This window comes from Somniosus microcephalus, chromosome 3 (genome assembly GCF_052327205.1).
Source record: "Somniosus microcephalus isolate GS21.2 chromosome 3, FLI_Smic_1.0, whole genome shotgun sequence".
NCBI lineage: Eukaryota > Metazoa > Chordata > Chondrichthyes > Squaliformes > Somniosidae > Somniosus > Somniosus microcephalus.
This window is the reverse complement of record NC_140989.1, coordinates 312,168,099-312,184,071: the sequence shown is the minus strand read 5'-3', so window position 1 is coordinate 312,184,071 and position 15,973 is coordinate 312,168,099. Positions and strand designations below refer to the sequence as shown.

The 15,973-nt window shown below is 42.8% G+C and overlaps 2 protein-coding genes across 21 annotated transcripts in view; both read left to right on the top strand.

The window, feature by feature from the left end:
• The window catches only part of LOC147122148 (nardilysin-like), a 212,392-nt gene that overhangs the window by 44,934 nt on the left and 151,485 nt on the right, over window positions 1-15,973 (top strand). The gene's annotated exons all lie outside the window — the stretch shown is intronic.
• Window positions 1-15,973, top strand: part of LOC147122149 (nardilysin-like) — a 135,305-nt gene that overhangs the window by 101,739 nt on the left and 17,593 nt on the right. For 5 of the 20 annotated variants that reach the window (XM_085982937.1, XM_085982933.1, XM_085982936.1 and 2 more), the window contains 2 exons: window positions 5,348-5,400; window positions 6,603-6,686. In XM_085982937.1, the coding sequence (XP_085839063.1) occupies window positions 5,348-5,400; window positions 6,603-6,686 (137 nt within the window). Of the gene's footprint in view, window positions 1-351; window positions 445-3,015; window positions 4,546-5,347; window positions 5,401-6,602; window positions 6,687-8,677; window positions 8,769-9,780; window positions 9,899-15,973 lie in introns of those variants that run through there. The other 15 variants (XM_085982935.1, XM_085982939.1, XR_015077689.1 and 12 more) reach the window with 14 other exon arrangements.

Here is a 15,973-nt window from a genome sequence, read left to right as displayed (position 1 = left end):
TATGAAATAATTCTTCTAACTTACACCCTTTGTTCCAGTGATAATCATAGAATCTTACCATTGTTGAAGTTAGTAATATAAATATAATGTATATCTCTCCATATAATGTGTGTGTGTGGGCGCTGACTGCATGAAAACATAAGGTCCCAAGACTAGGAGTACAGTGGTTCAAGAGTAAGCACACTACTAGCTTTCAGAGTGCCTTGGGATGACCAATAAATGCAGCCTCGTCAGCACTGCCCACTTTGCAAGGACAAATACAACAAATAAAAGAAGTAACTCTCTGTTTCCAGTTCTGAATCAATTTTCTATCCAACACCATAATTTCTGTTTTCTGACCCATATCTTTAGCTGTTAATTTCTGTTGTGGACCTTGTCAAAAGCTTTTGAAAAACAGAATATATTTCACCTGTGCACCACTCAGTAATGTATTAGAACAAGCAGGTTAGTTAAACAAGACCTCCCTTTCCTGAATCAATGCTGATTGTCCTTTAATAACTTCAGATTTTCCAACTGCTCACCAATTTGGTCTCTGTAATTTAAAAGATTTTCCTTACAATTGATGTGAAACTCACTGATCTCTAATTTTTTTAAAAACTTTTTTTGGGGAGAGGCAGCTCTCCTGAAGCCTCTGAAGTACAGTTCCATTGGCAGCTGGATCCAAATGTCCTGTCTTTACGTGTGATCCTGCAGATTGTGTGTCAACCCTGACATCACCTAATGTCCACTCACCTGCACTTTCCAGCCGGTGTCACTGGATAGTAATCAGGAGTAGCAACCATTGTTGATTTTATTTTCTCTCCTCCCTAACGCGGGGCCACCGAGGCCTATTCTAGCACCCCATCTGTTACCCTGACTGGGATCAGCTAAATCCGCGCCAAACTGGAACTCCGATTTGGGACTGTGATAAATCCATGTAGTGAAACAAGGAACTCGAAGAGGCGAGATATTAGAATTAGTCCGTGTACTTTTATTAAACAACTGCGTAACAAACATACAGGCCTGCATCCTCTCACTCCACCTCTGCAGACCTTAGCTAGTAGCAGCACTAGCTACAGCACCACCTGGTGGATAACCTTAATCATAACATCCCAGATTACTATATTCCTCACCCCTTTAGATTTCAGTATGAATTTCTTAACAAACAACCATTCCTAAGGGTCACATAAGAAGTCTCCATTCACTATGTTTAATACTTGACGAATCTAACAGGTCAGTACCAATCTCTCTGGTGGCTTGCGAGCCCTTTGTGAACGTCTAACAGTAAAGTCCCTGCTTGTTTGTGGTGAAGCCACCAGCTGCTTCTGAGCAGTGCTCAGAGTATCTGACTCTGCAACGATGGTTTCCTCTTGACGAATGGGTTCCTGTGGAATTGTCTCTGACCATGGTGGTGGCACCACAGATGCACTTGGATAACTGGGGGAAAACCTGTCCTCAGACATTGCATCTGGAACCTCAGTTTCAATTTTCCCTTGTCTGGTAAGTATCTGCTCTACATGTCTGCGTACTACCCTACCATCTCTCAACATGACCTTGTATGATACTGGACCTGTCATTGAGTCTATGAAGCCAGGAATCCACTTGGGTCCATAACTGAAATTCCTGGTAAGGACCGCATCTCCTTCTCCAAAACTTCGGCTCTTTGTTCTTTTGTCATGGTTCTCTTTTTGTTTGTTTTGTCTGTTTTCCATTTTCCTTTTTAGGTTTGGGTGGACAAGGTCAAGAGTGGAGCGTAGTCTACGACCTAATAACATCTCAGCAGGAGAGAGTCCTGTGGTGGATTGAGGTGTTATTCTGCAGCTGAACAGAACCCGTGACACTTTGGCTGTTAAACTCCCTTCTGCACTTTTTTTTATCATCTCTTTAAATGTTTCTACGGCTCTCTCCGCAAATCCATTTGAGGACGGATGATATGGAGCCGAGGTCACCTGCACCATGCCATTGTTTCTCATGAACTCTTGTCTCTGTCCCCTGGAGCTGCAAGGATAGGTGTGCCTGGCAGTGGAAGATGGCTCAAGGCATCTGCGTTCCCATGGTACTTGCCCGCCTTGTAGACGATGACATACTCATATGCCCTCAATGTCACTGCCCACCTCTGGATCCAGGGTGACACCATCTGTGCAACTGCTTTCATTTCATTGAAAAGAGTGAGAAGAGGTTTATGATCGGTGCATATGGTGAACTTCCTGCCATATATGTACTTGTGGAACCTCTGTAACCCAAACATTACTGCTAACCCCTCTTTGTCTAACTGGGAATAGTTTTTTTCCACTGGTGTTATTCGGGACATAAACCCTATTGGTCTTTCAGTTCCATCTTCCATGCGGTGTGAAAGAACTGCCCCACCCCGTAAGGTGAAGCGTCACAAGAGAGAATGATGTCTTTCTCTTCATTGTAGTGAACCAACACATCCGACGACAGCATCAGTTTCTTGGACTGTTCAAATGAAACCCCCTGCTCCTCTCCCCACTGCCACTGTGTCTCCTTGCGCAGTAGTTTGTGAAGAGGTGCCAACACTGTTGACAAGTTTGGTAAAAACCTGTTATAATAGTTCAGCAGTCCCAGGTAAGCTTTTAGCTCAGCCACATTGGTAGGAGCAGGGGCGTCCTGCAGTGCTTGTACCTTCTCCTTGATTGGATGGAGCCCGGTGGTGTCCACTCTGTGTCCCAGGAACACTGCCTCATTCCCCAGGAAAGTGCACTTGCTCCTCTTGAGCCGTAACCCTGCCCTCTCCAATCTCTGTAGTACCTCTCTGAGTGCTCAGGTGCTCCTGGTCGGTTCTTCCCGTCACCAGAATGTCATCCAGATAGATGGAAACATGTGGAATCCCTTGCAGTACACCTTCGATTGTCCTCTGGAAGATAGCTGGACTAGATGAGACACCAAACGGTAAGCGGTTATATGTAAACAAGCCCTTGTGTGTATTTCTGGTAACATACTTCTTTGATTCATCATCCAGTGTAATCTGCAGGTATGCATGACTCGTATCCAACTTTGTGAATTTCTTTCCTCCAGCCAGGTTTGCAAAGAGATCCTCTGTTTTGGGAATAGGATACTGCTCTAGTTTGGACACCCGATTGACTGTCAATTTATAATCTCCACAGAGTCTTACCGAATTGTCTGGTTTTAGAACAGGTACTATGGGAGCTGCCCATTCTGAACATTGCACTGGCTCCAGTATGTTCTCTCTCAATAGACGGTCAAGCTCACCCTCTACCTTGGTTTCATGGCATAAGGCACAGGTCGTTGTTTAAAAAACCTTGGCGGTGCCTCCTTGTCTACATAAATCTTAGCTGGGGGGCCATTAAATGTGCCAAGTTCCTCCTTGAACACATTCTCATGTTCACTCAACACTTCTTGCAAAGTCAACTGTTTGCCCTCATCTATTTGATTTACTGCTCCCCAGTCTAATTTAAGTTCTTTTATCCAGCCCCGACCTAACAGGTTTGGTCTGGTACCCGATACTATAACTACAGGTAGCTGTTCCACTGTGTCCCTGTGTTTCACAGTTACATTAGCTGCACCTAATGTCGCTACTCGTTCACCTGTATATGTTTTAAGATGCAGAGAGCAAGACTTTAACTCTGGAACTTTTGCACGGTTCCACAATTTTGAGTACTCTGCCCTGTTCATTATGGTTACACTGCACCCTGTATCAACTTCAAAGTTCACCTTAGAGTCATTTACTGTCAGTTGCAATGTGATAAGAGCCACTTTTGGAATGTTCTCTAACATGCTATACATTATGAACATGTCCTCTTCTTCCTCAGCTTCCCCGCTGATGTGGTGTGCTCCATGTTTTTTCACTTCTCTTCCTTGGTTTTGCTTTCCTCCCCCCTTTTGGTTTGGATTCCTCCACAGGAGATTTTGCCTTGCATGCTCATTTTATGTGTCCTTGTTTCCCACACTTGTGGCACTTTTCCTCCAGAAACCGGCATTCACTCGCCAGGTGATCGCCCTTGCATCTATAACATGCCTTCACATGCTCACGTTGTGGTTTCTGACGCATGTTTAACTTGTGCACAATAACCTGACCTGCAACTTGGTTAGCATTAGCCCTGTCTGAACCCTGTATTTCTTTTACATCTCGGTTCGCTGTCTCTATGGCTTCAGCAAGTTCCAATGCTTTTTGATAAGTAAGCCCAGTCTCGGATAATAATCTACGCTGCATTCGGTCGTCCATTATTCCGCAAACTAGCCTATCTCTCACCATTTCCTTCAGGTTGTTCCCATAATTGCAGTCTTGTGCTAATTTACGCAACACCGCTACATAGTCCATTACACTCTCTTCCTCTTTTCTGTTCCTTGAATTAAACTTGAACCGCTGTACAATCTCACTAGGCTTAGGGTTGAAATGTTTTTTTTAGCAAGGCCACTAATTCAACAATTGATTTGTCTTCAGGCTTTTCAGGACTGAGCAGATTCTTCATCAAACTGTAGGTTTGGCTTCCCACTGAACTAAGCAGAATGGCTTTCCTTTTTCCAGCATCATTTATTTCATTTGCTTCGAAGAAATAACCCAACACTTCACAGTATTCCTCCCAGGTTTGTGCTTGAATATCAAAAGCGGAGACCGTTCCTACCGTGGCAGCTATGCTCTCGTCCAATTGGTAGCTAACTTTAGCTCGTGAGTTTGTTTTTTAAACGTTTCGGCAGACTTCTCTTTATTCAGTGTCCTTTTACCTCATTGCCAAATGTGATAAATCCATGTAGTGAAACAAGGAACTCGAAGAGGTGAGATATTAGAATTAGTCCGTGTACTTTATTAAACAACTGCGTAACAAACATACAGGCCTGCATCCTCTCATTCCACCTCTGCAGACCTTAACTAGTAGCAGCACTAGCTACAGCACCACCTGGTGGATAAGCTTAATCATAACATCCCAGATTACTATAGGGACCTTTTGTCGATGTGTCTAAGTACCAAGAGTTGCACTTCAATTAAGTCTTGATTAAGTTTATACTGACGTATAGCCAAACCTGCATCGCTGAGGTAGATTTCATCATGGGAGCACCACCACTGCAAGGATTTGCAGCAGTTCAAGAGAGAAATGCACCACAACCTTCTGAGGGCATCTAGGAATGGGCAGTGATTGTGGCCTTACCAGTGTCACTTGCATCCCAAGAACAAAACATAAATAAATCGGCACCTATTTGGCACAGATATTTCAGTCACATTTGCTGGAATGGAAGTTGAATTTTAGGTCCAACCCAACTAAACATTTATCCCTTTTTGTTACATGATGGTACTAAAAAATTACAATGTAATGGGATACTTGCCTACTATATACTGCATATATGGGATAAGATACTTTTTTGCTGAGATATTTTTGTTCCTGGATTTCAGATGCACATGGAAGAACCTTGCTTTGATTTTCTGAGGACAAAAGAAACGCTTGGGTAAATATTTTTCCCTTCCTGTTTAATGATGTGCATTATATCTGGGTCCCTGCCAGCAAGATCTTTTTTCTGATTTATTGCGAAAGTAAGGCAAAAGAACAAGGCCCATATTGCAGGATGCTATCAAAGCTGAAAATGAGAAGTCTAGGTAAATCAGAGAATAATGGTTAAGGGTTTAAAAGGGTGGGGGGGGGGGGGAAAGTGAAGAAGGTATGGCGTTCCACTGTTTAGAATGGGAGATTATATAATTAATCTTGATTTGGGAATATAAGGATGCAAAAGTGCGTGTAGGATGGTGTATTTGTAGCTTAAAGGAACAAGAGAGGAAAGTTCAGTGGAGCACTGAGCATAATAGTGGGAACCATCTTGTATCTTGGCCAAGAGTGCAAGAAAGATGATAGAAAAGCATCTCCAGATATATTTTGGGAGGACTTGTGGAGGGAAATAAATGTTTGGCACAAGAGAGGGATAAAGACTTGGAGACAACTGTTGCAGTAGAGATATGGGAGTTCCATTTCAGTCGGAGGGGATAGCTGAAGAAGGGCTAAGGGTAAATAACTTGTTCTGCTGTGCTCCCTGGGCTGCCATTTGAGTTACCTTCTGTATATTGAGCTCTTGACATTGGTCCTGAAGAAAAGTAGTAAGTTTGACCTGGTTGCTCCAATGATACAGCTGGGTAAAATTTCAAAGAGCTATCTCTCTATCTAACAGCACAGCCTTTGGGACATGTTTTAGCTAAATAGAAACCAAACTTTATGAATGTGGGTCCCAGCTCACAATAGATGATGGGAAGCTAAATGTGCATAGTGTAGTTTATAACCAGCACAGGAAAGTTTAGTGTTTAAACATAAAATAAGTAAAATATGAATCTAAAATTAAAATGTAGGAGAGAAAAAGTAGAAAATATTCTTTTTTTTTTTAAAGTGCATAGTAATATTGCAGTAGTACAGGACTGTGTGTGTGTGTGTGTGTGTTAATTCATTTAATAATAGGACACTGAAGATAGTTAAACCCTTGTGCCTTCCTTGTTGTTGCACAATCTGGAGATACTGGTTCATTGGAATTGCGAAGGAGACTTGAAGCCATTTGGAAAGGTTTTGAACTAGTTTTGAAAACATTTGTGGGGCTGAAGGAGATTACAGAGATAGGGAGGGGTGAGGCCACAGAGGGATTTGAAAACATTTTTGTATTCTGTACTACAGGTACCATGTGTATCCTTCCTGCCGAAATACCTCCGGAATCTTGGGATTCTCTATTACAGTGGAAACACAGGCAACCAAGTTTAAGTGCGTTCTGTTTGTAATTTATTCTCTATTATCATTAAGTCTTTGGGTCATTGAAGATTACAGAAGTGGACTAACTTTGAATATTAATGTTGGTGCACGGATTTTTCAAGTATTATGTCAAATGGAATGACCCCCATCCGCCACAATTTTGAATTAGGAGGGACTGAAAGGGCTCTTTTTTTCAATCTTCTGCCCCATCCCTGTTTCTTCCATTCCAGATTCCGTCTCTAGCTTCTGTTTCTTCAGTTTTTCTTGCTCATTTTTATATTCCAATGAGAGATCAATTAAAGCATACATAGAGTAAAGAAAGTTGGCTGTCCCCGTTGGAGATAAGTGACCAAGCAAGACGACCACCAGGGAGGATTTCTGTAGGACGTGTGGGCATGAGGAGCCTATTCCCTTGTCTGTAGATTGTATTGGGTCAGCCTAATTCTCTGGCTGAGCAGCTGGATAGGCAATATGCTCCCACACCTCTCCCAGTATTACTCTTGCTCCAATGCCCAGAATTGGTGTGACTCACCTTTGTTCCTTGTTCTATGTGGGTAGCCAACTGGCATCTGACTTGTGCCTGTCCTGATAGCAGGACTGAGATTGTGTAGGGAATCTTCAACATTGTCCTGCCACTCCTGATTGTGTGGATAATATCAATACATGACACTTCTCAGGAAATAACCTTTTTTAAGCAAATGTTTTGCTTGCTATGGTGAAAAAGATCATTGCTGAGGAGTAGAGCACCTCTTCCAATTGTTAATCCAGTGTTGACATCAAGTAGTCCCAGGTCAGGTAGAGCAAAGCCAGATACAGACTAAGATGCCTTCTTTTTACTCTGCCCAGCAATGTGTCTAAGCTCCAACTTCAGAAGACCACCCAGCACTTCACCAACATGAACCAGTCGCTGAAATTATACCTTGTTTTAATATATTGTCAAAAAGATAGTAATAGTTTTATAGCAACAGAGTTAAAGTTTAATGTGTAATACCTTGTTTTGCATTCATTACAGTGCACATTTGAAGGCTTAAATTATTTTTCAGGAATGTCCAGCTTTCATTTAGCAATACTGAAGTATAAAAATAATCATTATCACCTAGCTGAATAATTTTAACTTTTCTATGTAATATATCCTAATGCAGATCAAATGTTGTACAAGCCGTGTTCTGTACAGAATTAACGCCACTACTTGAGGTCTGCCAGTTTAGCATCATTGTGAATCAAAAATCACTTTGTACCAATGCTAAATTGGCAGTGCAAATTTAAAGTGAAGACCCAGCCTGACTTCAAAGCAGAGGTGTGAGGGGTAGTCCCGACCACTTTGTGACACCGCATGGAGTGTCAAACCTGGTTTGCAACACTCGGCATCATTTGACCAAACCCCTTGACATTTTGTAAAACCAACTTGCTTTCATTTAAGCCTTAATAGAATAGAAATTCCCCCTTCCCCACTCTCAACAGTTACATTTTTAATGAAATGTTATAGTTTCATATACTGGGTCCTAATTTTTCATATACCATTACAGGTAGACTACCCTTTATCCGGACTTCCGAAAACCGAAACCCTCTAAAAACCGAAGGTTTTTTCGTTCAGCGTAAGTCGTGCGTACGAACGAAAAAACCTTCGGTTTTTAGAGGGTTCCGGTTTCGGAAGTTCGGATAAAGGGTAAGTCGTGCGCACGACCCCCCGCCGACCCCCCCGGCCCCGACAACCGCCGACCCCCCCCGCGGACCCCGCAGGCCCCGACAACCGCCGACCCCCCCGCGGACCCCGCCGGCCCCGACCCCCGCCGACCCCGACTGACTTACGCTGAGCGTCAGCGTAAGTCGTGCGCACGACCCCCCGCCGACCCCCCCGCGGACCCCCGCCGACCCACCTTCCGAAATCCGAAATTCTCCTTTATCCGAAACTCGGCTGGTCCCGAGGTTTTCGGATAAAGGATAGTCTACCTGTACTGGTTTGTGATTTCAATGTTATTTTTTGCATTTAAAATCTTAAACAGCACCGAAGTAGTAGACAAGAAAATTGAAGAATTTCTTTCCAGCTTTTCTGAGAAGCTAACAACAATGAGTCAAGATTCCTTCTCTACTCAGGTGAGGAATATTAACTATATTACAAAGAATTCAAAGAAAATTTTATTATATGGCCTTGAATGAGGACCAATTTTTCTACTTGGATCTCATCCATCCATTGGACCTTTATTTCATTTAAAAATTGATTGTAACTGTTACAGAAAAATGATAGAACGAATGTATCTGCAGTATATACTATTTCTCATTTATATGCTTTCCCTCCGTGACATCATCTGAAAACACAATGTTCGGTTTCACATATATGCTGACGACACCCAGCTCTACCTCACCACAACCTCTTTTGACCCCTTCACTGCCTCTGTGTTGTCAGACTGCTTGTCCTACGTCCAATCCTGCCCGAGACGAAATTTCCTCCAATTAAACATCGGGAAAACCAAAACCATTGTCCTCGGCCCATGCCACAAACTCCGTTTCCTAGCCACTGATTCCATCCCTCTCCCTGGCCACTGTGTGAGGCTGAACCAGACTGTTTTCAACCTAGGCGTTCTCTTTGACCCTGAGCTGAGATTCCGACCCCATATTCTCTCCATCACAAAGACTACCTCCTTCCACCTCCGTAATATCACCCGTCTCTGCCCCTGCCTTAGCCCTTCTGCTGCAGAAACCCTCATCATTGTCACCTCCACACTCGACTATTCCAATGCTCTCCTGCTGGCCTTCCAGCTTCCACCCTCCATAAACATAAGCTCATCCAAAACTCCGCTGCCCGTATCCTAAGTTGCACCAAGTCATCCTGTGTTTACTGGCCTACATTGGCTTCCAGTCCACCAACGCCTCAATTTTAAAATTTCTCATCCTCATGTTCAAATCCTTCCATGGCCTCGCCCCTCCCTATCTCTGTAACCTTCTCCAACTCTACAACCCTCCAGGAACTCTGTCTGATTACGTGCCTTGGGATGCTTACTACGTTAAAGGCGCTATGTAAATGCAAGTTGTTGATTCACGCTACTTGAGTTGATTCTCCAGTGATGGCCTAAAATGACCACAAATTTACCCATTTTTTATTTAAACCGGTTACAGCATTGATAAAGCTTAAACTGTGTGAAGACGCACATCTAGGAGACGAAGTAGACAGAAACTGGGATGAAGTTTTTACACAACAATATCTCTTCGACAGGCTTATTCATGAGGTATTAAGATAAAATACTAAATATGAATAAGAAATTTAAGAAATGACAATGCATTGTTCTATACAGCCAAGCTCATGAAAGTTTACTTGACTCAGCAGAGAATTTTATTTCTTTTAATATATGTTAGCTGATTTCTAGCTTGTGCATTTTAAGTTTTGTTATTAAAAAAAAAAGAAACTATTGTGTTAATATGCCATCTTCTTCATAGTAGACCACACCACCTTAATTCCACTTTAACATAGAACATAAGAAGTAGGAGCAGGAGTAGGCCATACGGCCCCTCGGGCCTGCTCCGCCATTCAATAGGATCATGGCTGATCCGAATATAGACTCATGTCCACTTCCCTGCCCCCTCCCCGTAACCCCTAATTCCCTTATCTGCTAGGAAACTGTCTATCTCCGTTTTAAATTTATTTAATGTTGCAGCTTCCACAGCTCTCTAGTGTAGCAAATTCCATAGATTTACTACCCTCTGAGTGAAGAAGTTTCTCCTCATCTCAGTTTTGAAAGGGCAGCCCCTTATTCTAAGATTATGCCCCCTAGTTCTAGTCTCACCCATCAGTGGAAACATCCTCACCGCATCCACCTGATCAAGCCCCCTCACAATCTTATATGTTTCGATAAGATCGCCTCTCATTCTTCTGAATTCCAATGAGCAGAGTCCCAACCTACTCAACCTTTCCTCATACGTCAACAACCTCATCTCCGGAATCAACCGAGTGAACCTTCTCTGAACTGCCTCGAGAGCAAGTATATCTTTTCTTAAATATGGAAACCAAAACTGCACGCAGTATTCCAGGTGTGGCCTCACCAATACCCTGTATAACTGCAGCAAGACTTCCCTGTTTTTATACTCCATCCCCCTTGCAATAAAAGCCAAGATTCCATTGGCCTTCCTGATCACCTGCTGCACCTGCATACTAACTTTTTGTGTTTCATGCACCAGGACCCCCAGATCCATTTAGATAATAACTTGCTCTTTGATTTTTTTCTGCCAAAGTGCATAACCTCACACTTTCCAATATTATATTCCATCTGCCAAATCTCTGCCCACTCACTTAGCCTGTCTATGTCCTTTTACAGGTTTTTTATGTCCTCCTCACTCACTGCTTTCCCTCCCATCTTTGTATCGTCGGCAAACTTGGATACGTTGCACTCGGTCCCTTCCTCCAAATCGTTAATATAGATTGTAAAGAGTTGGGGTCCCAGCACTGACTCCTGCGAAACACCACTAGTTACTGATTGCTAGCCCGAGAACGAACCATTTATCCCAACTCTTTGTTTTCTGTTAGATAGCCAATCTTCCACCCATGCCTGTATATTACCCCCAATCCTGTGATTTTTTTATCTTGATCAGTAATCTTTTGTGTGGAACCTTGTCAAATGCCTTTTGGAAGTCCAAATACACTACATCCACTGGTTCCCCTTTATCCACCCTGTATGTTACATCCTCAAAGAATTCGAGCAAATTTGTCAAACATGACTTCCCCTTCGTAAAACCATGCTGACTCTGTCCTATTAAATTATGTTTATCCAAATGCTCTGTTACTGTTTCCTTAATAATGGACTCCAACATTTTGCCAACCACAGATGTTAGGCTAACTGGTCTATAGTTTCCAGCTTTTTGTCTACTTCCCTTCTTAAATAAGGGTGTTACATTAGCAGTTTTCCAATCTGCCGGGACCTTTCCTGAGTCCAGGGAGTTTTGGAAAATAATCACCAGTGCATCCACAATCCCTACCGCCACTTCTCTCAAGACCCTAGGATGTAGGCCATCAGGTCCGGGGGATTTATCCGCCTTAAGTCCCATTATTTTACCGAGTACCACCTCGTTGGTGATTTTAATCGTGTTTAGCTCCTCTTCCCCCCCCCCCCCCCCCCCCATTGCCCCCTGTTTGTCCAATGTTGGGATATTTTTAGTGTCCTCTACTGTAAAGACTGATACAAAATATTTGTTCAGCGTCTTTGCCATCTCCATGTTCCCCACCACTAGTTTCCCGGTCTCATCCTCTAAGGGATGAACGTTCACTTTAGCCACCCTTTTTCTTTTTATATAGCTGTAGAAACTCTTGCTATCTGTTTTCATATTTTTTGCTAGTTTACTTTCATAATCTATCTTCCCTTTCTTAATTAATCTTTTAGTCATTCGTTGCTGGCTTTTAAATGCTTCCCAATCTTCTATCCTCCCACTAGATTTGGCTACTTTATATGCCCTTGTTTTCAGTCGGATACTATCCTTTATTACTTTACTCAGCCGCGGATGGCTGTCTTTTCTTTTACTCCCCTTTTTCCTCAGTGGAATATATTTATCTTGAAAGATGTGAAATATCTCCTTGAATGTACCGTCTTACACTTTAATCTGTTTTCCCAGTCCACTTTAGTCAATTCTACTCTCATACCTTCATAGTCTCCTTTATTTAAGCTCAGTACGCTGGTTTGAGATCCAACTCTCTCACCCTCAAACTGAATTTGGAATTCAACCATATTATGGTCACTCATTCCAAGGGGATCCTTTACTAGGACATTTTTTATTAATCCTGTCTCATTACACAGGACCAGATCTAAGATTGCCTGCCCCCTGGTTGGTTCATTTACATACTGCTCAAGGAACCCGTCCCTAATACACTCTATGAACTCTTCCTCAAGGCTGCCATGCCCAATTTGATTAGTCCAGTCAATATGAAAGTTAAAATCCCCCATGATTATAGCTGTTCCCTTATTACAAGCCCCAACTATTTCCTGATTTATACTCCGACCAACAGAGACCAACTGCTTCACTTTCATTTGGTAGGATTTAGGAATGGAAAGACGGACAGTTTTGACTGTTGAGTTTTAATTTGGGAGAGAATGAATAGGATGGGTAGGGGAGAATGCTTCAAAATTCCCTTTTTCTTATGTCTTTTTTTTCCCCGTTTAACTCAGTTCATGGGTGGTGACACCTTGCTCCTTACTGCAGCCGCCCTGCCTGGCTGTACTTTCAACCACCTGCCCCCGCCTAAACCACCATGATGGCAGTGTGGCCCTTATCACCAAAACATAGAAGATAGGAGCAGGAGTAGGCCATTCGGCCCCTCGAGCCTGTTCTGCCATTTAATGAGATCATGGCTGCTCATCCAAATTCAGTACCCTGTCCCTGCTTGGTCTTTGTCTTTCCCCCTACTCCTCAGACACCTCCTCCTTCGAGCATCTTGCCTTGTTCCACCCCTCTCACGTCTACTTTAAAATCCTTGTTTTCAACTGCCCCCCACCCCCCAACCAAAGCCCCATAGCCCCATCCTGAGTTTCTGCCTGCGATATCCTCCCTCGGCCTCTGCTCTGAGCAAATCCTGATCCTCAGTGATTTCAATCTTCATTTCAACTCACTTTCTCCCCTCTCCTCTGGCTGCCCACTTGTCCTCCTTAAACCTCTCCCTTCATATACACTCCCCACCCCCTCAACCTTGCCATCTCATGTGGTCTCTCTATTCCAATAGTCTCAATCACAGACAAGCCATCTGATCACTTATTTGTATCGCTCACCATACACATCCTCCTACCCCCTTCTAACCCGACTTCCCTTTGTGTCCATTTCTGGCGGTGGTGGGGGGGGGGAAGAAACTCCCCCAAGACACTTACGACTGCATGTTTAAACACCCAATTGCCTAGCCTTTGACCTTCCATTCTCCACAATACTTCTGCAGCTGTAGATCTGCTCAACCACTCACTTACCATCTGCCTTTGATGCCCTTGTTCTGAGTAAAACTTTTACACTCTCCCATCCTGTTATTCCCCTCATCTTCTCTCCCTCATGTCCGAGGGGCGCAGACTTGAGCGTATCTGGTGCACAACTGGTTTAACCATCCATCACCAGATCTGGCTGAACCACATTAAACTCTGCCAAAACCACCTGCTACTCCAGGATCATCCAGGGCTGAAAGATAATCCCCGGCTTCTTTTCTGCACTATCACATGTCCTCAGAACCATGCACAGTACTCTAGATGGGGCTATACACAGAAACAGTACACTCTCTTCAGACTTTTACTATAATCTGCTTTTACTGCAGCCCAGTACCTACTTGTTCTTTTTACTGCAACTAAGCACTGTTGATGGTATCATAGATTTCTCCACTGTAACCCTTGTATATGATCAGCAGCATGCTTTACCACTGTTCCATTCAATATATGCTCGCTCCTCTGATTCCTTACTCCTGTACTAATTATTCTACACATATATCCAGATTCTAAGACAGCTTATTTTAACACTGTAAATGTGGGGAGCTAGTGGATAGATGCTGTTTTTTCATGGCTTGAAGTGCCAAGTGTAAAACTCCTTATTTATTGGATGTTGATTAGATTGAGTGTGATCCAAGCAAGGCGATTACAGTGGAAAGGCTGTGAAAAGCCATTTCTATCGCCAGTTACATAAGTTTGCCAATATATAATGTGATTTAGTTGCTGCTGTTCAAAATGCAACAATGTGTACAGTTTTTGGGAAAAAATATGGGAAACTTGGAATAGGAACTAGCAGTGAGATGGAGATACATTAAATTTGCTCTGTATGCTAGGCAATCGTATTTATAATGCAGTGTTTCAGAATAATTAGATATACACTTGGACCTTCTTCCAGCAAGAATATTGGGGACCAGATCGTGTTGTAGTGTCAGGATAATGGATGACTATGGATGTGATATTTTAGAGGTTAACTCAAAGTACGTAAGAATAAAACAGTCAGACTCAGCAAAACTGACTAACATGGATATCAAAATGCATTCTAAATTAACAGTATATGTTTCCAGATTCTGATTTTTTTTAAAGTCAAAAGTGGTATGGTATCAAACATAAAATGTGGGCAGATAGAAGAACTTTGGTTGGAAGAGAATTAGTAAGAAACAGGAAGGTTGATAAAGGGAATAAAACTAAATTTGGTAGCCAAAAACGTGACTCGGAGAAGTAATTATTTTTTTTAGCAGCATGGAACCTTCATCCAACAGGGACTCCGCAGCAAAAAGCTTCTGGTCCTATGCAGGAAAATATCACTGAATCTTCGCTATGCCCTTTGGCATGGAGTGGTTTCTGGACTTTATTTCTCTATTTCTGGGGCTATGCAACCAATGTTCTCTCTAAGCTGTGCAGCTCTCTGCCAGTCCTGCGCAGCCCGGGACCGGCTTTTCCAATGTTAAATTTCACATAATGTGAATGGACCACGCAGCCCCTTAAAGGGGCCGTGCACCCAAAAAAAAATTGGGGGAACATTATATGCAACTATCCTTTGATGGGAAGGCATTTTAGCGAATTAACAGAGGAACTGTTGGAATCTTTTAAAAATTCACAAGCGCAAACCAAATTTGCATTCAGTAACACGGATGGCTATAAAGGGTCTCCTTTACTCAACTGATGATCTACAACAAATCCTAATAGCAGCCTTTCATGGCACTGTCCAAGCATACCCAAAACCATCCAACTGCTTTCCAGCAATTGTTCACAATCAAGAAGCTCTTAATGGTGACTCTACAAAGTTGTGGGCTGCTTTAAGCCTTGCATTAGCAACTCACCTGGTATTCCTTACTGTAGTGTCCGTGTGTAGATAAAGACACTGAAGACAGGAGTTGGTTCATAGGTATTTACTAAACAAGTCTGGGGGGGGGTTCTAAAGGATATACACAATACACAGGCTTATATAGCCCAAGTGGCAATTACCGGCATTACGCACACCTGGGGCTCTTAAAGGTACATACACCACAATTCCTCCCCTTCTAGCTAACTAGTACATCATATTTTAAGTAATTATTAATTACATGTTATATGCAAAATAATATACATTGCTGTATTAATTAATTATAAGTTAGTCTCTCAGGAGGCTTCCTGACTCGGTCCGGATAACGCCTCGGGGGTGTAGTAGTTTCTGGTGGTGTAGTAGGTTCTTCTGGTAAGGCTGATTCGGCTTGAAGGCCAGTGTCGGGTTCATCGGGTTCCAGTATCACCGGATCGGAGGTAGATATGGGTATCTCTACTTCATCGTTAGATGTATAGCGTGGTGGTGTAGGTTGTCCCTTTTCGGATGACTTGATGATTTGGTCAGCATGGCGCCTTATTATG